At 46.3% G+C, this 22,147-nt stretch overlaps 1 protein-coding gene across 2 annotated transcripts in view; it reads left to right on the top strand.

Moving 5' to 3' along the window:
• LOC118318019 (leucine-rich repeat-containing protein 52-like) overlaps positions 1 to 22,147 on the top strand; it is a 24,323-nt gene extending 2,176 nt beyond the window's left edge. For both annotated transcript variants that reach the window (XM_035647264.2, XM_047336911.1), the window contains 3 exons: positions 2,535 to 2,577; positions 2,684 to 4,659; positions 15,250 to 22,147. In XM_035647264.2, the coding sequence (XP_035503157.1) occupies positions 4,011 to 4,659; positions 15,250 to 15,587 (987 nt within the window). In that variant the 5' untranslated portion in view covers positions 2,535 to 2,577; positions 2,684 to 4,010 and the 3' untranslated portion in view covers positions 15,588 to 22,147. The remainder of the gene's footprint in view (positions 1 to 2,534; positions 2,578 to 2,683; positions 4,660 to 15,249) is intronic.

Genomic DNA, 22,147 nt, shown 5'->3' with positions numbered 1-22,147 from the left:
GGAGATGTTTGATGTGGATGTGCGATCATGTAGGATCTGAGCGTAGAATAGAAATAGTCTCTTTGCTTTGCATTCGCGGGTCCTGTATCTTCTTCCAGATTGAAGGGGAGAGAACCAACAGTATCCAGGGAGGGCTGCGACCTCTTGTGACGTTTCATCTATCAGCCACACTGTAGCAGCGGGTGATGTGGCCTTAATAATGATAAACATGGGAACTGTCGTGTATTTTTACTCCCACATCACTGTCCTGCTGCAGGAAATACTCACTAGAGCTCCAGATGTGTATTCATCCACCGCAGAATGTAGTCCCTAACAAAGGCATTCCAAGTATTCCTTTTACTTTACTTTTAGTACATTTTGTCACAAACTACAGCGCCCTGCTTTTTAAGATTTTTTTTTCTTCTTCTGCACATCTTCATTAGAAGTGATACGGCTGGAGGTTGAGAGCCACAGGCACAGTGGAGAAGTCGAGAGCACGGAGAAGTGGACTAACAAATGCTTAGTTTTTGTCCCTTCATGGCATATGATTGACAATTGCAACTGAAACCCGAAACTGCTCCAAAAGTTTCATTTTCCTCCAGGCCCTCGGTCGAGATTTTCTTCAATAATGATACATCATACGTCATGTGTTCTCCAGGTACAGCACTTTGCAAAACTAACTATATCCAACTATTTACTTATAAATGTTGATCTAGTACAGATCAGTCTCTTTTCATAGCAATACAGAGAGATTACAGGCCATGAATAAAACATAAAATTTAAATTCTTCCTCTTCACGTTGCATCTTCTCCATCTCCGCACAATTACACACACAAACACACACACAAACACACACACACACACACACACACACACACACACACACACACACACCAACCACCTTGTGAGGAAGCAGTCAGGGTGACTGATCGATGATCGCACTCTTGGTTCAATTACATTAGAATGATGGAGTTGGTTATGTGCTGGGGGGGAAAAACTGCCTCAGACTTACAGCCTAAAAGATAGTGGGGCAAGGTGGGAGAAGAGTTATGACCGTGCTGAGCCCCAGGGAGAGAATGGCAAAGAAGAGTTATAGCGGCACGCCATAGAGCAGTTAATGGCTAAAGCTAAGCCCACATTGAATATATATTTCCACCGTTGTGAAAAACTTTCACTCGTCATTATTTAGTGCAGGGATGCCTCCAAGACAAACAAAAAGAAAGTGGCGTAATGGCTGTGAAGCAAAGGTGAGTGACACCACTGATGGCAGAGGAGGCCCTCCGCTCCGGTCGGGGATCAGGCCCAATGTCTGGCAGTTGACAGCTGACACTGAACAAGCCCTTATCAAAAAATAAAGATGTTAGCCTGCCACACACACACACACACACACACACACACACACACACACACATACAAGACATACAAGAGCACCTCGGGAAGCTGACACCACTTGGATCAGGCAGGGAGAAAAGTTACATCAACGATTCTGATCGCTACGCTTTACCAAGGCAGTAATATGCGAACATGATCCGGCGGGGCCATTTAGACAGCAAACCCATGACAGAGGGAGGAGACAGAAACCGACACTGATCAAACAGGCTCATTCCCCTCCAGGCTGCTCCGTCCTCGCTCGAGCCTTTCCCCCAGTACTGATACATCACACTGGAGGTAGATATCCGTGTCTGACCACTGCAGCTCTGACGTTAAAGAGAGTCAGTGTCAGATCTGTAATATTCTACAGCTTGTCATCCATGCCACCCGCTCACGAGGACGTCTCGTCCGCTTGTATCTCCTCATCACAGATGGCTTGTCAGTTAGTAATGAGAGTTTCAGCTGAGCTGAGGACTTACTTCCCCTTCTCATTCATTTTTAAAGACATAAAGATGGAATCAATGAAAAACTAGATTGAAGAATAGAGAAAAGTCATCCGAAATGTAAATGTTATTTTGTGCGGTAGAATTTCTAGTTTTATTATGCATCATACCCATCATCATCATAATCATCACAGATCCTCGGTTTCACAATGCAAACTCTCATAAGGGTCTAGACCCCAAGGTTGAAGGCCACTACTTTACATGAAGGACAAGTTTTTACATTTTTGGAAAATGCATATTTGCTTTATTGCTGGGAGTCACATGAGAATGATCTCACTCTGCAGTCAGAGTCATGAGCCTATATTCAAAAAGCTCATAAGCTCATATTGACTTCAAAAATACAATATGTTAATTAGTGAGCTTTAGAGATGCTGGTAGGAAGATATTGTTACTTATTGACAGATCGAGCCAGGCTAGTTCTTTTATCTTGTTTCCATTCTTGATAAGAAGCTAAGCTAACTGCTGGCTGTTGTTTCATCATCACTGTTCAGACTGTTCAAACTGACTCGTCTAAATGTTGGCCAAAAAAAAAGCCAAATTCTTATAATCTATTTCCCAAAATGTCAAACTGTGCCTTTAAATCAGAATTTCATCAAATCTGGGGAAGCAGCATTCAAGTTGTTCATTGGGTGTAATGATTGTGCTACTATAAGACAAATGACCTCTGTGTGACCTCTGCAGGGGATAAGCTTGATATTCATCCAGTATCAAAAAGGTGTAACTGGTAAGATATGATCAATAGTCACTATGTCTTTTTTTACCTATTCATCACTTAAAATGCATCTAATGTTTCTTGTTAACTGATATATTTGTGTTTCTGATACTCATAGGAACAGGGCATGGAACATCCATGGCTGGCAACTACCCACCACTTCACATTACAATATGATATTTCTTAATTACCTCCTTCATCATAATTCAAATGTCTTCCTTCAAGTGCCATGGCAACGAGACTTCGGCAGCAAAGACACAAGGAGTGACAGGCGACGTCCCGTCAGCCTCCGATGTTCAAACGAAAAAAAAAGTGACGCACAAACATGTGGACAACTGAACGTGGCAAATTGGAATTTGGAAAGGCAATGAGGAATCCACAATTATAACTCTAAATGAGAAGCACACAATCTCATTTGAACACATTGTGTTGTCAACAAGCAGCTGGGGGACAGAATGAGGAGGAATTAGCCACTGGACCACATGAGATAAGGCCTGTTGTATCTGTGCATGCATGGCTGAGAGGCTGCTGCTTTTAGGCAAGATTATGATTGACTTATTTCTGCACACACACGCACAGAGAGAGAGAGAGAGAAAAACCCTCTAATATCTTGGAGTTTCAGTCTCTGTTATCTGGATGTGCAATTTCGCTTGGAGGGCAACACCTGGTGACGTCGCCACTATTGCAAATTACACCCATGTCATCTCTCTCTTTCAAAAGCACGCACGCACACACACACACACACACACACACACAGAGCTGCAGTGTGAGGGCAGAGAGGGAGGGAGCGCAGAGCGAGAGAGCGCCGCTACAGCGCAGCAGAGAGCCACAGTCACAGAGCTGTGTGAGCCGAGTGGAGCGAAGGACGCACTTTCCCCAGCTCCGCTGAACACACACACACACACACACACACACACTCTCTCAGTCGGACAGCGGGGCACATCAGACCCAAACACTCACACAACACACAGCCAACGACAAACGTGAGCGGGGCGCGTCTCCGCTGACGAGATTTTCCAGGAGTCTCCATCCAGGATTCGGGCATTTTACGCAAGCGATGGCACCTGTTTGGAAACTACGTGAACAATGCGCTCCGCGGGCGACAACTGGTTCCCAGAGATGAGTGGCCGAGGGGGCGAGCGACAGCGTCCAGTGGTCCCGTGGTCCTCTCTGGCGGTGTCTCGGTCACCTTCCCAGGCGATGTCTCGTGGCGACGTGCGTGGCGCGCCAGAGTGCGCGTGAGCGGCGGACCGACAGTCTTCCCGGGCGAGGCAGAGAGGCTGGATATACACAGCGGCCGGGCTCCCAGGCAGCGACAGCCAGTCACCCAGAGAAGCCGACTCGCCTCTGCCCCAGCTCCTCAGACACATGCAGGATGCCCGCAGAGCGCCGGGGAGTGCTGGTCCAGCGCAGCCCGCGTTCATGACGCGCTGGGCGGCCTCGCCATGCGTCTCCTGCCCGAGCCCAGCGCCCAGTCCCTCCGGCTCCTCTTCCTCTTCGTCTTCGTGATGGGGGTGGCCCCCTCTCCGGCCCTCACGGCCGGCTGCCCGGACAGGTGCGTGTGCGACGACCAGCTGGTGGTCCAGTGCGCCGGGCAAGAGCTCACCCAGTTCCCCAATGACCTGCCCCTGGCGACCCGGCAGCTCATCATCTCCAACAACCGCATCGGGGACCTGCCGGCGCTGCAGCTCAACTACCTGTCCGATCTGGTCTACCTGGACTGCAGCAACAACTCCCTGGCCGAGATCTCCGAGTCCACCTTCGGGAACTTGCGCAAACTCGCCTACCTGGACCTGTCGTTTAACACGCTGCTGCAGATCGAGGACCGGACCTTCGGGCCCCTGGCGTCCCTGGTGATGCTCCGGCTGACGGACAACCCGGGTCTGAGCGAGGTCCACTCGGACGCCTTCTCGGAGAACATGGCCCTGCAGGTGCTGGACGTGAGCCGAAACAACCTGACGGCCCTCAACATCAGCAGCCTCATCGCCCTGCCGGCCCTGCGGTCCCTGGGCCTCAGCGGCAACCCCTGGAGGTGCGACTGTGACACGGAGGACCTCTGCCTGTGGGTGCAGATAGAGGGCTTCAAATTCCAAGGTGAGCGTGGACGCGGTCCCGAGTGGTGTTCAGCGAATAGTCTTTCAACAGACAGGAACATTTGGGGGCGATTCAAGCTGTCCAAAAGGAATTGATCACTGCCATTGCCAACCTTTTTTTCCTCAGACCGTGCCAGCTCATAATTATAACAAAAACCCATTGTGCGTCCATCCTTTACCCAGAAGCTCAGGCTGTTCTTGATCAGGGGGCAGAGGTTGACCTCTTGCAGGTGCTCTCTTGTTTGTTTGGCTCAGCAAGTGGAATTTTCACTGGCCAGTGTCCTGGCGAGTCAGCAAAATGTTCCTGTGTTAAGAGCCAAAGAATCTCCAAGGTCTTATCACTCGTTATTGGTCAGTTTAGTCCCTGGTGGTGGGACTCTTACTGCACTTCATTGTTCTCCTGTATTTTGTGGTTACACACACGCACACACGCACACGCACACACACACGCAATCACACAAAGACGCCGCTAATGGTTTGACCTCAGAGTCAGGGGCAATCTGAATCTTTTTGCTTCGCAACACAATCCCCTCAAACTGCCCTTCACATCTCAGTGATGTTTCAAGTTTACCACGGCAGATCTGCGGACTTGAGTTACAGTGACTTCACCCACTCTGCTGGCCACTCTGTAAATAGCCGTCGATTGAATTAGACTGACCCCCCGAAATCACCACAAACGGGGCTTTGTGACCTTCTCTTTGTTAACTGGGCCAAGTCCTCATAGCAGGCGAGCCGCGTTGTGTCTCCTAACAGCGTGGTGGTTCTCGTGAGGGTTGTCTGTGTGTCTGTCAGCGGTCCGACTGACCTTACTGCATCGTCTGTCCAGGGTCCTGAAGGCAGAGGTAGTGCTGAGAGGATGATTGGACAAAAGTACCAATCTTTTTCTGGATAACCTCTCCAGACTGCACGCAACACACACACAGGCACACGCACACACACACACACACACACGAAAGAACACATTTGCTGTTGCTCCCACTGCTGTATGCTTTGGCCCTTCAGTCCATATGGTTAATGATGGTGCTCAAAAAAGCCAGACTTATATGTTCCCATTACAGTGTGTGTGTGTGTGTGTGTGTGTGTGTGTGTGTGTGTTAGAAAGAGAGAGTGACTCACTCCACTTAGGTGTAAGAGAGTCAACGTGCGATCGGAGGTTATGATAGAGAGCCAAAGACCAGGGCCTGTGGGAAACAGGGATTAAGGGGCAAGGATCTTGAGAAGAAGGGCAGACCAGACAGGAGCTCCCCAATCTCGTCATCCACCTTTACTTTCACAGCACACGGAGGTACACTCAAAAACGGGCACACACATACTTATTGTGAGCGCTCGGCTTTGCCTTTTTTTTATTCCCACCAACTCGCCGGTTCCCACACATTTCTGTAAAAGAAAATCAGACAAACACTCAGAAAGGTATTTTTTTTGAAGTGGCACAACACAACACGACACACTCACAGACACGCCGCTGAGCATTCAACATTCACGCTGCTGTGCTGGTTTCAGACCCAACTAATATCCATGAAATTACAGCTAAATTTGTCACTACACTACACTTTAAAAGTTATAAATATGACCAGAGGAGATTGAACTCTACTCCCTCTGGAGCACACAGAACAACAACACACAACACGCACGTGTGTGTGTGTGTGTGTGTGTGTGTGTGTGTGTGTGTGTGTGTGTGTGTGTGTGTAAGAGCATGTATAGTGCGTTTCTGTGGTCATAAATGCCCTCCAATCTGACTGCAGGGCTGTGAGTCTATGTACAGAGATTCCTGCTGTCACTACCTCTCAGCGTGTATATGAATCAGTTTTATGCTTGCGTGTGTGTGTGTCTGTGTGTGTGTGTGTCTGCATGCAACGTCTTCACTTACACCTTTGATTTGGCTGCGGATCGTGCGAGTTTTAATTACAGCATTGATCATTGTTGAAAACTCTCATTTAAAGTCCGTATTCATTTCCTGTTTCCGTTGCAGACCTTCTTCCTGTGTTTCCTCTCTCTATAAGTGAGTCCCCTCAGTTTGTTAATGTGTCAGGCATGTGTCACCGTCAAAGTCTGACCTGGCTTGTCTCTGGCAGCCACTAAAGTCAAGTGTGGCTTCAGGAAAGAGGACTATACTATATATACTATAAAATAGTAGTAATTATAAATACACAGGAAGTGAACATAATTTTTTTAAAACTATAAATGAACAAAAACCAATGCCTGATGCTGAAGCACCAGGCCTCTTTAACATCAGCATAAGAAAACACAGAGGTTAGGCATTTAAATATTGTCTGTCCATAATAAAGAAAAACAATAAGAGGGACAGCGGGAGAAAGCAAAGTAACAGAGTAAACATATTTAGTTTTTATGAAATGCAAGGAAGGAAAGACATCACAGAAATGTCAAGTACAAATTACGACACTCTTGATGTCTTTATTGTGTGTGTATACGTACCTGCACATGTAAAACATCCTGAGACCTACAGGGCATACTAAAAAAAGATCGCACTTTTTTGTTGTTGTTAGAAAAACTATATTGCAAGAAAAGCAAGTTCAAGGATAGTGAACGAACAATTAATCAAATATTTAACAGTTGTTAAATAATATAAAGAAAATTGCAATGAAAAAAAACATATCTTATTATATTATTATTAGGTGTCAATCTCTTTTTGCTTATTTGCTTTGAAAACTCCCGTCTCAAAGATGCCTAATGTCAGAGCTCCTTGTAGACAAATGCTTTTCATAAAGCTCTATATGATCCGGGCCTTTTTATCCAAGTGTGAGGGGCCAAAGTAAAATCCATTTTCTATACATTGTTTACATTCCTTCTCCCCCTGTATCTACTGTCTGTGCTCCTAAAACTCCAACTTCCCAGTCCTGAGCGCACAAACCTTTTCTATCTCATCTCAGTACTTGGGGAATACGCCTACATTTCCTCGCTTGTCGTAATGGAATCTCAGCTTGTTGAACGACCCGCTGTGGGTCGATTTTGTGGCTCAGCTAAATACACGGAATTTAAGTGGCTTGTCCCAGGCTGGCAGAGTAGGTGGTGTTATGGCTCCAGTTGTTGGGGGGGAAGTATTGCTGGCTGCTCGTCTGCGCCCCTGGAAAGGCTCTTTAGGCAGAGAGCCAAGGCAGTGCCATGCACAGGGCACGTGTTAAATATTCATAAAATAAAATAAAAGACAAGAACAGAGGCAACAGGTTCAAATGGAGGAAGGATGAAAGAAAGAAGTCAGGTCGTCACATCAATTGGAATTCGTCTCGCATGAAACTCATCTCGCAGAGATGAGATGAGAGGAAAGACCCGTGGAAATGGTAATAATAAGAGGCTCGGAAAACGATTAAGATGGACTCGACTACAGAAGAGTTGCCGATCATCTGTGCCCCAGATCTGCCACTCAAATCCGTTAAAACATTCATTATGACAAGGAGCCATCGATTCAATTTCATACAGGTAGGCGATGTATTATTTATCGGCTGGAACGATTCCTCAGACCCGTCTGCTGCGGAGACGCATATCAAATTCAAACTGGCCCGAGTGGCGAGTGTAGAGCAGTCTGGAAAATGTTTATGTGTCTGTGCGAACTCAAAACCGAGACTGATGCGATACTTGCGTGGGCGTGTTTGTGATGTGATCACCTGAGGCCCAGGGGGGTGTGTGTGGTGGTGGGTGGGGGGGGGGCGAGTGTGTGAGTCTGTGTGCATGTCTGTGAATGTGCGACCAGCCAATATACCAGCCGAGAGAGTGAAATTGGAAAAGAGAGCGGCGGGTGTGAAGATGACAGCGCAGAACTGAGAGAAATGAAAGGATGTAGAAGGAGGAAATGGACTGATGGAGGCTGAAGGGGAGATGTGAAGGGAGAGTAATTGTTAATGTGCCTGAGTGGGAATGAAAAGTGGGCGGCGATAAAGAGAGCATGACTGATAAGAGAGAGCGATAGAGGGAACGGGAGGAAGAGAGAGCTATTGCTATCTGACCTTCACTCTCTCTCTCCACTCATCCTCCACTGGAGGAAGAAGGGATCATATGGAGAAATGATGGAAAGGAGGACGGTGGTAATCTGACTAATGCCGTATTTTAGAGGAAAGCGGTGTGAAGGCGTGTGTTGTTCAGCCCTAGTGGATGTGATGGAGAAAAGGTCAGCTATTCTTAGGCTTTGCCGATCCCGGTATGATGCGTTTAGCTGGTTAAACGGCGAGCTATTTGAGCTCCACTGTGAGAGGAGGGGCATGATGCCGCTCCTGCACATTTTTTGGACATTTGCAGGTTTGTGCGTCTTTACATTTTGGTTGAAGAGGGAGAATTCTCTCCCATGTCTACATGTCAGACTTGAGTGTTGTCCAATTCACAGGGGAGCGTATGGGAGGATGAAATAATGTTAAGGAAAAGATACAGTTTCCCACACACTGTCGACACTGCGTTTAGTAGAGTTACAACGTTTTGGCCATGGGTTTTTCACAATAAGAAACAAAATCTTTTTATGAAAGCCACGAGCTGCTACAACCAATCAAAACGGGAGATAAATCTGAAGCACTTATGGACAATTATCACTACAGCATTAACACAACTGTAAATCTTGAGCTGTTTTCAGACATGGACTGGGTGGCGTCTGGAGCGCTCCACTCGCTCGCCGTGAATCATCCAGAGATTTTCCGGCTGTACTCGTACATGGGCTCACTCTGACATTTTCCCGGGAATTTCATCAGGGGGCCGGCAGGAAAAAAAAGTTCCCGGAAAATATCCAGAGCAACATTTGTGGGCATTTGCGTTCTCACACCTCCGGGAAAGTTCAGGAAAAGGTCTGGACTTCAGTGCATGTCTGAAAACCACCTTACTGACGCCTTTTCATCTGCAAAACACCAAATTGATGCTTACTGGGGTCTCCTGACATCAAGCATGAGGACATCGGAGCCCCATTGATCACAGGGACACACAGTATGAATTCCTCAATAAAAGGCCTCTGTCCTGTAACCTTCCTCCACCGGCAGGTCAGAAGTGAAGGTCAGCTCAGTTATATACACACATGGAAAACACTTTGTGTAGTCACAAATTAAACAGAGGGCTTTGGTTGGTTCTCAGTGATTGGAGCTTGCACCTCCCCCTCTATGAAACCACAACCATACTGATTACCATATGCATTGTCATAATTAATCTGCTTATAAATAGCTCTGTTCCCAGTTCACAGGACAGGCTCTCTGCCCTGCAGGTTGATACCTCACAGTTCTGATCGTGTATGTGTGTGCGTGCGTGCGTGCGTGCGTGCGTGTGTGTGTGTGCGTGTGTGTGTGTGTGTGTGAACAAACTGTACACGTGCATATGTGTCGGATGCATAAATTGCAAATGGTTTTCGCTTCATTATAACCCGCAGGCATCTCATCTTGTGTTTGCATTCACGGCGCAGTCCGAAAAGCTTAAAAAGAAAAAAGAGACTGTTATTGTTATTCCTCCGCTCGTAGCTCTTTTATGTGTCGCGCAGCAGAGCGCAGGGAACAAGTCGGAAGAAAACAGATTGAAGTTCATAAAAAGAGTCAGCAATGTTTTTTCAATGGCATCTCGCTCCTATACAGGGAGGTGATGAGCCTTGCTCTCTGTCAGTGTGTCAGTGCCAAGCTCGGAAACCAGCCAGCAGATGATTTGACACGGAGACTGTATCAGCCGGTCGCAGTGTCAGCCACACACACACACGCACACACACACACACACACACACACACACACACACACACAACACACATCGCACAGATGTGTGCATCTTAACACAAACACAATGCAAGAATTCTGTTTTTAATCTTGTTGTTTTTATAGATAGAACAACGTTCAAGTTCCCATTCCCATTTCCTGGAAAGCTTTGCTTGTGTGTGTATAAGGTATGAGTGTGTAGTGCAGTGTGTTGCCTCAGTATGTGTGTATGCCATGCTCTGCAGATACAATACGGGTCCCAGCACAGTGGAAAAAACGACAGTAAAACAGCGAGCGCAGGCCAGGACGAGATGTTTGTCCGACTCGTCGTAAGAGGCAGACTCTGAGCCACCAGCACTCGCTGGGAAATCCTGCAGCCATTTATATGCTGCAGGTTTTCCCAGCGAGTGCAAATCAGTGTGAAGTCTTAGGGGCTGCATCGACTTTTCTGAAACTGCTTGGACGTAGACTGCACATTCAGGCTACAAAGAGGACACACACATCACTATGTGTCGTCACTGTCTCCCCTCCTGTTTCACCCTCGCTCTGTTTCACACAGCCACAAATGCATACACACACTATCTAACCTGAAAAAATGTCTTGCGGCCTAGTTCCTGTGGCACTTGTCTCCATCTACAGAGTAATATTATGTGTTTTTGATTCCAAGTGGGATAAGTGCCAGTGCAAGTTAAAATAAGGAAGCTTGAGTTGGCCACTTCAGACACTCTTTAAAAAAAAAATGTTCATGATAGATTTTCATAATGACAAACTTTCAGATTAAATTGCTTTTTTAAATTAGTGCCCCATGAGCAGCTGCACGCACGCACGCACACTCACACATGCACACACACACACACACACACACACACACACACACAAAAATACACAGTCGTGACTGGACTTGATAAAAACAGGAACACCAGTACCTTTAATTTAGATGGGGTGATTAACTGCAGGAAATTAGAGTCCCCCTAAATATTGCACCTTGAATATTGACATAAGGGTATCATCATGTAATCTGCCCTCATTAAAAGTGCCAAGGAGCACATCATTGAAGAAGAGATTCTGTGAAAGAAACGGGGAAAAAACACCGAAAAAAGTCAAGGGCGTTCTGCCAGAATGAAGTGTGAGTGGTTTTTCCAGCCCGAGCAACGGGATGTGACAAAGAAACCGATGCTGAAGAGAGACTGAGCAGACAGTGAATCATCTCAGCTGCTGTCTTTTCCTGTGTTCTCCCGTGAAGCTCAAAATATTTTTCTCTTATCTCTGATTGGATGAGTCAGTTATGAATTCTGAAAACTTCGGAAGGCTTTTCTCTTTCTGTATGGTAGACGACGGATCCTATAACTTATATGTAGTCCATATATAGTATCTGTAAATATTTAGCTCTGACACACATAATGCAGCTACACACACACGTATGAGCCTGGATCAGGCCAATTTCAACACAGTGTGTTTGACAGCTGAATAGCTCTGCATTAAAGCAACACTTTGTAACTTTTTAAAAGAAGAGATTACACTGTATGGACCGTATATAACAATGGACGTAGACTCTGGGTCCGGGGAGTGAAGCAAATGCGGAAGTGCCTGAAACCTGTTTTCTCTCGAATGAGCAGCAGGGGGCGACTCCACTGATTCCAAAGCTAAGTCAGTTTCCATCTGGTCTAAGAGAAAACGATTCACTTGATTTATATCGTCAGTAAACATTTTCCTGAAGAGTTTATGGTCTCAATCTCCAGTTTCAAGTCTTCCCCAATGCAGTATGATATTCTTTTAGTAAATGATGTTCCATTTCGGGTCAAAAATGATACAGCACCGACAAAATGCTAAACAGCTTTCGGCGGCTAATGTAGAAGCTAATATGGAGAAATGGATTTCATCATGGTTTCCTTTGACTGGACACCTAGCAGCATATATCATGCATATCGAAGAACTGTGCACAAAGTCTGAACGGTGACGGGGGAACGACGTATGAGGCCAAAAAATACCCTCAGGGAATGTGTTTGTACAGTCACCGATTGAACGTCACCTTTCCAGCATCCGGCGGTGGTTTAGTACTAAAGGAACAGAACAGAAGACATAATGCTCACACCTGGCTGGACACAAGCGTGGCAGGGTAATGAGACGGAGCAGGTCAGCTCGCCGGCCCAGACAGTCACAGACGTTGACGGACGGTGACGGACGAGGGAGGGGACATGTGAACTGATGGGCCTCACCACGAGGGAAAGAAACTGCAAAGAATTAATGAGGGAGACAGATAGTTCATACTTTTTTTTTTTAGATTTCAACATTGACGTTTTGATAATAAATCGTAACACCTGTATATTGATACTTGTGAATTTGCTGTAGATTTGCCCTCTGCATCCCTCGCTGCCATGTTCTTCCACACTGCATATCCTCTGTATCCTCTCCTACGTTTGAATGGAGACATACTGGTATTAAGGCATTGGGTTATGTCAAAGACAGAGAGAGACTAAGATAGAATAATTATGCTCTCTTTTTTTGGAAACCTTGCAGGAAGAGAGGCAGCGAGTGGAGACGAGGAGAGAGGGGAAATAAAATGACAGTGTTGAGAGGCTTCTGCATGTTCTTATAGAGGGTCGGTTAATACTGGGCGGGGACAAAGTGTCTGTTTGAATGGTAAATGGAGTGTGTTTATATATCACGTTTCTAGTCTTATGGCCGACTCAAAGTGCTTTACAGCACAGGTCACACTCACCCATTCACAGCCATTCACACAGCGCTGCTGTTTACCACGCTTTATCTGTCACATTCATACACTGGCGGAAGAGGCAATTGAGGGGTTAAGCGTCTTGCCCAAGGACACATCGGCATGCGGACTGAGGGGAAAGTGGGGATCGAACCGCCGACCTTCGGGGCTCTTCCTCCCGGGCTCATCTGTTGCTCCTGAATTACCGAATAATAACTCGAGCACATCATTAATCACCATAATGACGTACATAACTTAATATCCCTGGGTCTCCCGCCAGCCTTCTACCTGGACAGGGAAAGATGTCAGATAAAAACAGACAAACAGATGGAAATAGCCATCTGTCCCACTCCGCTGTAATTCTGTAGTGGGTGTAGTCGTGACCTGTTAGAATTTTGCTGGACAACTGCACACACACACACACACACACACACACACACACACACACACCACCGTGTCACCACACGGTCTCAATCCGTTGCTTCAACAGGCCCCAACATGACGACAGCATTTAACTCAAATGATCCCCTTAAGTCTAGGGGGGAAAATAACCTTTGTTGAGGTGATAGATTAGTTTGTATTGATTGTGAACTTTATCAGACCCTTGCAGATACAGTATGTTGTGAAAGTTTTCATCTGCAACCTTGTAAAAAACTTTTTTTCCTGACACCAAGCAGGCCAAGCGAGTATTTTTAACCCTTTAAGAGCCACGAGTCTTTAGTAAACTGTTCATCAGACTAATCTGTCTTGCTACAAATGTTAGTAGAAGTGTTCTGTAGGCACAGATACCAAACTGAACTATTTTCTTCTATCTGTGCACTTCAACTGATGCTGTTGATCCTGTGAAGCCCTGGCAAGTCGTCCGAAAAGTATAGATCATATCCGACTGTTCTCATCATCCTTCCCCCATCGCTCATTTCCATGTTCAGACCTTTGGCTTTACCGGTAGCTGAGTGCGGTTTAATTAACATTGTTAAAGGCAATAACCCATCAGTGGGCAGGACCGCAGCCAGATGCACTTCTCTCCTTTGCCTCATCTCTCTTCTCCCGAGGTCAGACTCACTGCATCTGTGCGCATGCAAACATTTCCCAAGCGTTTCTCCCTCCCTGTGTGTGCAGTCATTTGCAGAGTTTGTCTGCCTCTCTGGCTCCTCTCTGACTTCCATCTTGAAGCGGGCCATCTCTCAGTCCGCCTGTCTTTCAGCCCTCACGTCTCTCCCATTGTTCCCGTCTTCAAGAAAAATGATAATCTTTTTTGGAGAACGCAATTAAGCATGCAGGGAGAGAAGTGAGAGAAGAGGAGCATGGGAATTAGCGGTGCTGGTAACGAGAGATGAAGTCAGATGAACCGATAGAAAACAGCACATACTTCCTTCCTCCGTTGGATACATTCGAAGCAAGCCTCAACTCCCTTTCTCTTTTTTAAAAAAAAACCCTCTGCAGTCTCACTAATTAATGTACGTGAGGGTACTGTATATGCTAATGCCGCAAAGTCACCGTAGCAGAACCAAAACATGCAGCAGGGCATGTCGAGCACTGCTGAATTGCTTCTACTACAACTCTGACATTTGACCTCTCTGTTGCAAAGGATCCAATCGCATAAATGAGCTTTTCCTTCATTCAAAATGCTTGTTTTGCTTGTATTTCCGCCTGCAGGTGATAATCATATCCCTCATTATGAACTGCCGATGTTTTGTCAGGGAAAACACTCATCTCCTCATTACTGAGCTGCTGCAGAGAGATTTGTGAGTGTAAAATGGTGCGCATGACGGAGTGGGAGGGTTGATGTGTCAGAGGCTTGCTTATTTAGTCACCTTTCAGTGCGTGTGTGTGTGTGTGCATGAGTGTGTGTGTGTGTGTGTGTGTGTGTGTGTGAGAGAGAGAGCGTGTGTACAGCATAATGATGTTGCCATGTCCTAGACACCAAAGACCTATATTACTCAGTGGAAATCTATAATGTCTCTCGGGATCTTTTATCACAAAGGTTATCACTGCATTGCTAACAACATGTGTGTGTGTGTGTGTGTGTTGGGGGGGGGGGGGGGTTGTACCTCGAGAGTAATTACTTTTCTTCCCCCAGCTCTCCCCCCTGATTCTCTGCCCTTCATCTTCAACCATACTGTATACACTGATTATTCTCTGTCACTACGCTGTTTTATGACGACATCTTTCCTCATTAATTCCGTACTTAACCACCCACTCTTTTCTCCTTCACCTCCAGACGAAGGCCAGACAGTTTGCCACAGTCCCCCAGAGCTGGCAGGCCAGCGGATGGCGGAGGTCGGTATGCAGCTGCGGGCAGACTGCCACCAAGGCCTGGGCTACTGGGACTACCTCTTCTTCATCGCCATCGGCTTCGTCATCTTCTCGGCTGGCACGGTGTCAGCATGGGTGATGGGAGTGCTCATGGTGCTCTACGAGCGTTACAGCAAGCGGAAGAGCGAGGAGCTGGACAGCGATGACGAGGACGAGAGGGGAGGGATGAGTGGAGGAGGAGGAGGAGGAGGAGGGGGGAACCAGGGCAATGGGGATCTGAGCAAGCCTGGCATGCAGGTGTGACACACTGATGTGAGACATCATGACAACAGGAGGAGGGAAAACGACGAAGAGGAGGAGGCAGAAGTGACGAGAGGACTCTGAGACCAAAGGCTCTACAATGAACCAAGATCTGACTGTCTCTCTTTGTAACTGATTTGAATATGGCGATATGCTCCCGGACATATTGGACAGAGAGAGAGTGTGTGTGTGTGTGTGTGTGTGTGTGTGTGTGTGTGTGTGTGTGTGTGTGTGTGTGTGTGTGTGTGTGTGTGTGTGTGTGTGTGTGTGTGTGTGTGTGTGTGAGCGAGAGAGAGAGAGAAAGACAGACAGAAAGACAGAGAAAAAGAGACAGACAGAGACAGCAATAAGGATGACTATGCCTTCACTTCAGGAGTACAGAGTGACCTCTGAGATTATTGAGAGCAATAACCCCAACACAGCACCACACACTCACACACACACACACACACACACACACACACACACACACACACACACACACACACACACCGCCCGTCTCAGCACAGATACTCTACGGAGCTGGATTCCCTGAGTAGGCGGATGTACCTGCATACTATGTGAAGTGCTCTTGAGTTACACTGTAAATGATGATTATACCTAGATACATTGTGTGAGAAACACACACACACACACGCAGAAACATCCACGCAAAAGACAATACTGGGGGTAACACAGAGAGTGATGCCTTAGTTCTACTACAATAAAAAGGAAAACCTAGTGAATACCAGTATTAATATGTTTTTTTTCCTTCTGAGTTCTCAAGTCACTTGAAATAGCGAACAGTCAATGGTGTCTCTTATCGACAGGATCTGTCCAAAACATACTTTTTTGTGTCATCAGATAGAACAGTGACAAAATATTGTGACTGTAAGAAATATACAGTAAGTTTGGAGACTTGGTGGTATTAGTGGGCTGCTCAAGGGATTGACGCCCTGCGGAGCTTTTGAACACCACTGGTGCTGTGGAGCAGCGGTTTGGTGAGTAGGTATTGTACTGTGCCCTTCTGGTGCACATAAGTATGAGACTGAGAAGGCTTTATGCTTTGACATTGATTGACAGTCAGTGGACGTAATTCATTAAGGAAACAGCGCAGCATAGCAACCATGATTATTAGTTTCAAAATATTTTTGTTTTAATTCAGCTCTAATAGCGTTGGTAAGGCCTCAAGGAAACAAACAAATTCATTTATGTGATCAATTCTGATCCTGCACAGGGCACAACTTCACAACCCGCCTGAAATTCTACCTTATGCTCTGCTAGTGTTTTTTTTCTTCATCTGAAAATGATGTAGAGGTGTGCTCAGTAGACCGTGACATGACTGTTGGGTGTGGTTACAGGCGCAGCAGACCCCCGACCACACCCAGATACCCCCACATCAGTGTTTCCATCCAAACGTAGCACAAATTGTGACCTAGAAGAACGTCAGCAAAAAAATCTCCATTCACTACCGTTATGCAAATATTAGGAGGCGAGGTCACATGGTTCACGCACATCATGAATTTTTCACATTTAGCCAAGCATGAAGACTTTTTTTTTTGTAAAAAAGGGGTGGATGAAAACACATTTATTGATGTTTGGTGTGTTCAAAGGAGAAACCGAGTGGAAACCTTCAACCAGAGGGTGAGGGGACTCACTTCAGGCCCCTTCTGGTGTTAGGTTATTTTTAGAGGTGTTCCCCTGTGAAAGATGGGCAGATGACGTCGACCAAAGTGGCCCAATGTGACTGTGTCATATTGTCTCTGTGTGTGTGTGTGTTTTGCCAGTCGTTCCTCACTCCATTCTACGTGGTCTCCACCCTGCCGCGGAAGTGGGGCAGGTTCATGGCGGCTGCACATGAAGGCAGCGTCGGGGGCGATTGAGTCAGTCGTATGGCTGACGATGACCCCACACTATGTGACTGGGAGCCTCGCCTGCTTGACCTCACGATAAAGTTGTGCACAAGCAGGCCGCGGCCTGTAGCCCAGCTGTCAGAGTGGAAGAAAGCCTCTGGAGCGGTAGTGGTGTGCGTGTTCACGTCTGCGTGACTGTGTGTGTGTGTGTGTGTGTGTGTGTTTTTAATTGGGGCAGAGCGATCGCAGGGCATCTCTGAGAGCAGCGCGGACGAGTGATTCATGGGCTCAGACTGATCCAAACCCTTCCTCCTCCATCCCGATCCGATTCCTTCCCTGTCCGCCACGGGCCGAGTGGGAGGTCAGAGATGAGAGACTAACAAACTCTGGATAGTGGTGGGGTGGAGAAGGAGTTGGGTCCCCACCAGGAGCGGGAATTCATCCTGATTGATGCACGTAGCAGCTTCATTGAAAGACTGTGAGTGATAGATGGGCTTCTGCTCAGTTGACCCGAATGAACGTGCATGGCTAAATGCATTGTCTCCAGAGGGTTTGGCAGAATGTCTGTTTGCGCGCGCGCGTGTACGTGTCAGTGTGTGTGATTATGCATACATGTGTGCACATACATGGTTGTTTCCACTTTGGTCTGTGCCCCGTGGTACGACAGTCCATCTTTACGTAGATGCAGAAGAGTGAGTGACAACTGTTTTTGGTCTATAGGAGGCTGATTTGTATTGAAAAGACAGACACTCTTCTTCCCTCAATCACACACGAGAGTTTGCGCACACTTTCTGCCACACGCCCTCGTGCACACTCTCACTTAGACTCACACACATGCACAGCAAAACTCAAGGGCACAGCTTAAGTCCTAAAGTCAGAGCCGCGGGCCCCGAGAACATTAACACTCCTGTTTTGGTCTCTTACCATGCATCACTACACCCTCTTATCCTCCCCTCCAACCTCACTGTCATCAGCTTTCACACAATGCTGACCCACTCTCGAACACACACACACACACACACACACACACACACACACCTGGACCTATAAATTATCTGTGAAATCTTTAGGCTGTCATTATGAGATAATTTGTTCAAAGCGAAGCTTAGAGGCATACGGGCTCTAAAGGACCTGCAGATTGCTGTGTCAATCCTTCTTATGTTACTTCACATTCACAAAAAGACATTTGACCTACAAGCGAGTGACCTCACGCGTGATCGAACCCATAAACACAAAGCTTCCTGTTTGGAGCGGGCGGCAACTGTGCTCAGATCAATGTTATCCTGGTGTTAACTTGTCACAGGACAGAACCCAGGACGGAGTAAAAATACCAAGGGTCTAATACGTGGAGCTGTCTTGTCTTTAGCGCAGGAAGGGTCAAAGGGTTTGATCATTGTTGGATAGAAGTTCCATAGAGATTTTTTTACATTATCATTTACATTAGTAAAATGACGTTAAAAAAAACGTTGCTGCTACGGAATCATCGTCAAGGGCGATGGTTGGCATGAGCATGAATATTAGGGAGGGGCTGCTTTGTGACTTACCCCCACTTGCAATGTCTTGGTGTTGGTGTGTGTGCTTGTGCGTGTGTGTGTGTGTGTGTGTGTGTGTGTGTGTGGTCGATCCATACATTATTACGCACATCATTAGCCCGCTGATCAGATATCAGAGGTGTTGTGTTGGCTTGCGGTCAGAGCTGCAGATTGCAGATGTCCTGAACAATCCTCACTTTATGTCTTTGTGTTAGTGTGTGTGTGTGTGTGTGTGTGTGTGTGTGTGAGTCTTTTCTTTGTTGTATCTGTCAGAGTTGTCTTGAGCTAAAGTTTTGCCCATCATGAATCATCAGATATAAATAACTTAAGATGACGAATGGATGAAAATGTGTTTCTTCTTAGCGTTCACTGGGTAACACCGGAAAATATTACTTGAATTCTTACGCTGAATGATGAAAATTAAATATTGTAAGAATTGTCATACCACAAACAATGGAAATATTTCGAGCATTTAAAAAAAATCATACATAGGTGGTAAAAGTTAGTCGTAGTCCTATTACGCGGGTGTGTGTGTGTGTGTGTGTGTGTGTGTATGAGTAAATTTTGCTGCATTAAATGAGCTCAGTTTCAAAGATAATCCCCACTGTGAGCATGGTGTAAGCAAACTCAGAGATCTTCAGGTTCACAAAGTGCAAAGAGTAAACACGCTCATGAACCCTCAGTAATCCTTGACTCTGGCTACTTCTATGGATCGATTTCCTATGTATTGGACGCGGCCGGTGGGTCATGTGTGGCTCCGTATCAATCAAAGATTTGACCCTGCACGTGCACAAGCACCACAAAAACACACACATGCACAAACCGTGGGCACTGGGTCGGGGGCTTAGAGCAGGAAGGGGAGGCTCACAGATGTCTTCAACGAATGCGTCAACTTTTCTCCCCCCTCTCTATCTGTCCTCGCGCCCGGCTCCCACCTGCTTGACTCTTTCTTTCCATTCGCTCCTCCTTTCATTTCAGTTGTGCTGCCAGCGGCTCACTCGCTCCACTCACACCACTGGCAAAGAGCAGGCTCTAATCCCCCACACAGCCCTCACAACTCCTGCCTGCTGGATCTGAAAGCTTTGGTCCTTCAGAAAGCCTCCGACAGAAAAAGGGACTGACTCGACTTGTGGACCGACGGACAGAAATGTCATATCCCGTACAGTATATGCAGTACTAAGAACACAAAACCCCAGGAGCACAACAGCAGTACAAGCGTGCGTGCGTGTGTGTGTGTACTTGGTTTGATCGAGTTATTTCTCTGAGGGCGATGTTAGAGCATGAGCACAGAGACCATCTAATGCATTAAGTCAATAATACATCCCATCCTTGCACACACACACACACACACACACACACACACACACACACACACACAGAGAGCACAAAACAGCCTTGAGGGGTAAAGATGAGCATTTCCTTTTTTGTAGAAACTTCCTTTTGAAGCAGTGTTGGTGTCTATAGATTCTACTTTATACGCCCTCATTCACAAGCAAGGCTGCGGTTGACAAAGTGGTCATAGCGAGTGGTCATAGCGAGTGGTCACCACGCGCTTGTCTCATTTGTCCTGTGAAGTGAAGTCACATGTGTGGGAGAGTCAAACAGAGGCAGGAGAGGTGACGAGTCAAAACTCGGTGTTTATGCATCACTTTCAGTGTGACCCCACTTTACACACACACACACACGCACGCGCACGCACACACGCACACAAACACACACACACACACACACACACACACACACTCTTTTTAGCTTAAGATCATGTGTGTAGATGACATTGTGTGGGAGCAGAGGAGAGTGTGCTTGTCAGCAGGATTCCCTCTGCTTGCTTGCCCTTGAATGGCGCCTGAGAGGAGAGGAGATGGTTGCACCACAGAGGACAATACCGTCGTTAGGAGGGCCACGCGACAGGGCAAAAGGAAAGAACTAGCGGGGGAATCTTGTGTTTTTCAACCCGTTCTTATTACTGGCTATTCTCACTCTTAGTGTGTGGCAGTAGCCACCTGCGTTTTAGAGATTCAGAAAGGCCGGCAGCTTTCAGACATGCACCAAAGTCTGCACATTTTCCTGAAAATGTCCAAAGGGGCTGTACGTGAGGATGCAAATGTCCGCAAATGTTACTCTGGACATTTTCTGGAACTTTTCATGCCCACCCCTCAGTAGAATTTGCGTAAAAAGTCAGAGTGAGCCCGTGTGAGAATACAGCAGGAAAATCTCTGGAAGGTTCACGGCGAGCAACTTTTGGCGAGTTGATGACTGTAAACTGTACAGTACTTTCTGCAACGGAATTATCATCATGTCCTGCCTCCTGCGTGCTCTACCCAGACACCCGAGATCTCATGCTGCATTCATCATATGTGAAAGGCAAACTCCGGAAAATGTTCAGACCCAATTTTGTTCCGGACATTTTCCCGAAGTTCATGTCTGAAAAGAGCCATTGACTCCAGCCAGAAAGACAATCATGGCAAGCAACACACAACCCCCAACGCTTTTACAAATAAAGTTACTGTAATCTGTTCTCTGAAGCCACAGAGGAAAAAATGCTCAGCATTAACAAGGAGCTTTGGAAACGTGAAAAACAGAAACAGAAAAAGAAGTCTGTGAGTGGACTGTGAAATGTGAAACAGGCCGGTCAGTAGCTGTAATAAGGAGAAAACACTCATTGTCAGTCTAGATGTCCATCCTAGAAACATTGGACGTAGTATGATTAAAACTTGAAGTGAAGACAGTATTTATATAATTCTATATTTATTAGCTAAATAATTCTGCTAATGAGACAGAACTAGTTGTAGTTCTTGTTCATGCTTTACGCCATGGTAAAAAATGTTTGTGGACTGACACTTTTAATGGAAAACAATGTCAGGTATGAAGAGTGACGAACAAGCGCCTTTTTCGAACATGCCCAGATTATGGATGGAACATGTCCGACTTTCTATACATATGAAACACACCATTTGCACTCACACGGACAAACGAAACAAACTCTACAATAAGCAACAACACACATAAGGGTCTCTCTGACACACACACACACACACACACAAACACACACACACACACACACAGAATATTATTGTATGAATCTACACAGAACTTGCTTCTGTATGACTGGAGGTTCTGGCTATATAAAAACTGCAGTAACTTATATTAAGTACCATTTTATCTTTTACTATTATTAAAATGATAGACTGATGTTTAA

Source organism: Scophthalmus maximus, chromosome 13 (assembly GCF_022379125.1).
Source record: "Scophthalmus maximus strain ysfricsl-2021 chromosome 13, ASM2237912v1, whole genome shotgun sequence".
NCBI classification, from domain to species: domain Eukaryota; kingdom Metazoa; phylum Chordata; class Actinopteri; order Pleuronectiformes; family Scophthalmidae; genus Scophthalmus; species Scophthalmus maximus.
The sequence above is the reverse complement of the archived record's forward strand: the minus strand, read 5'-3'. Positions and strand labels throughout refer to the sequence as shown.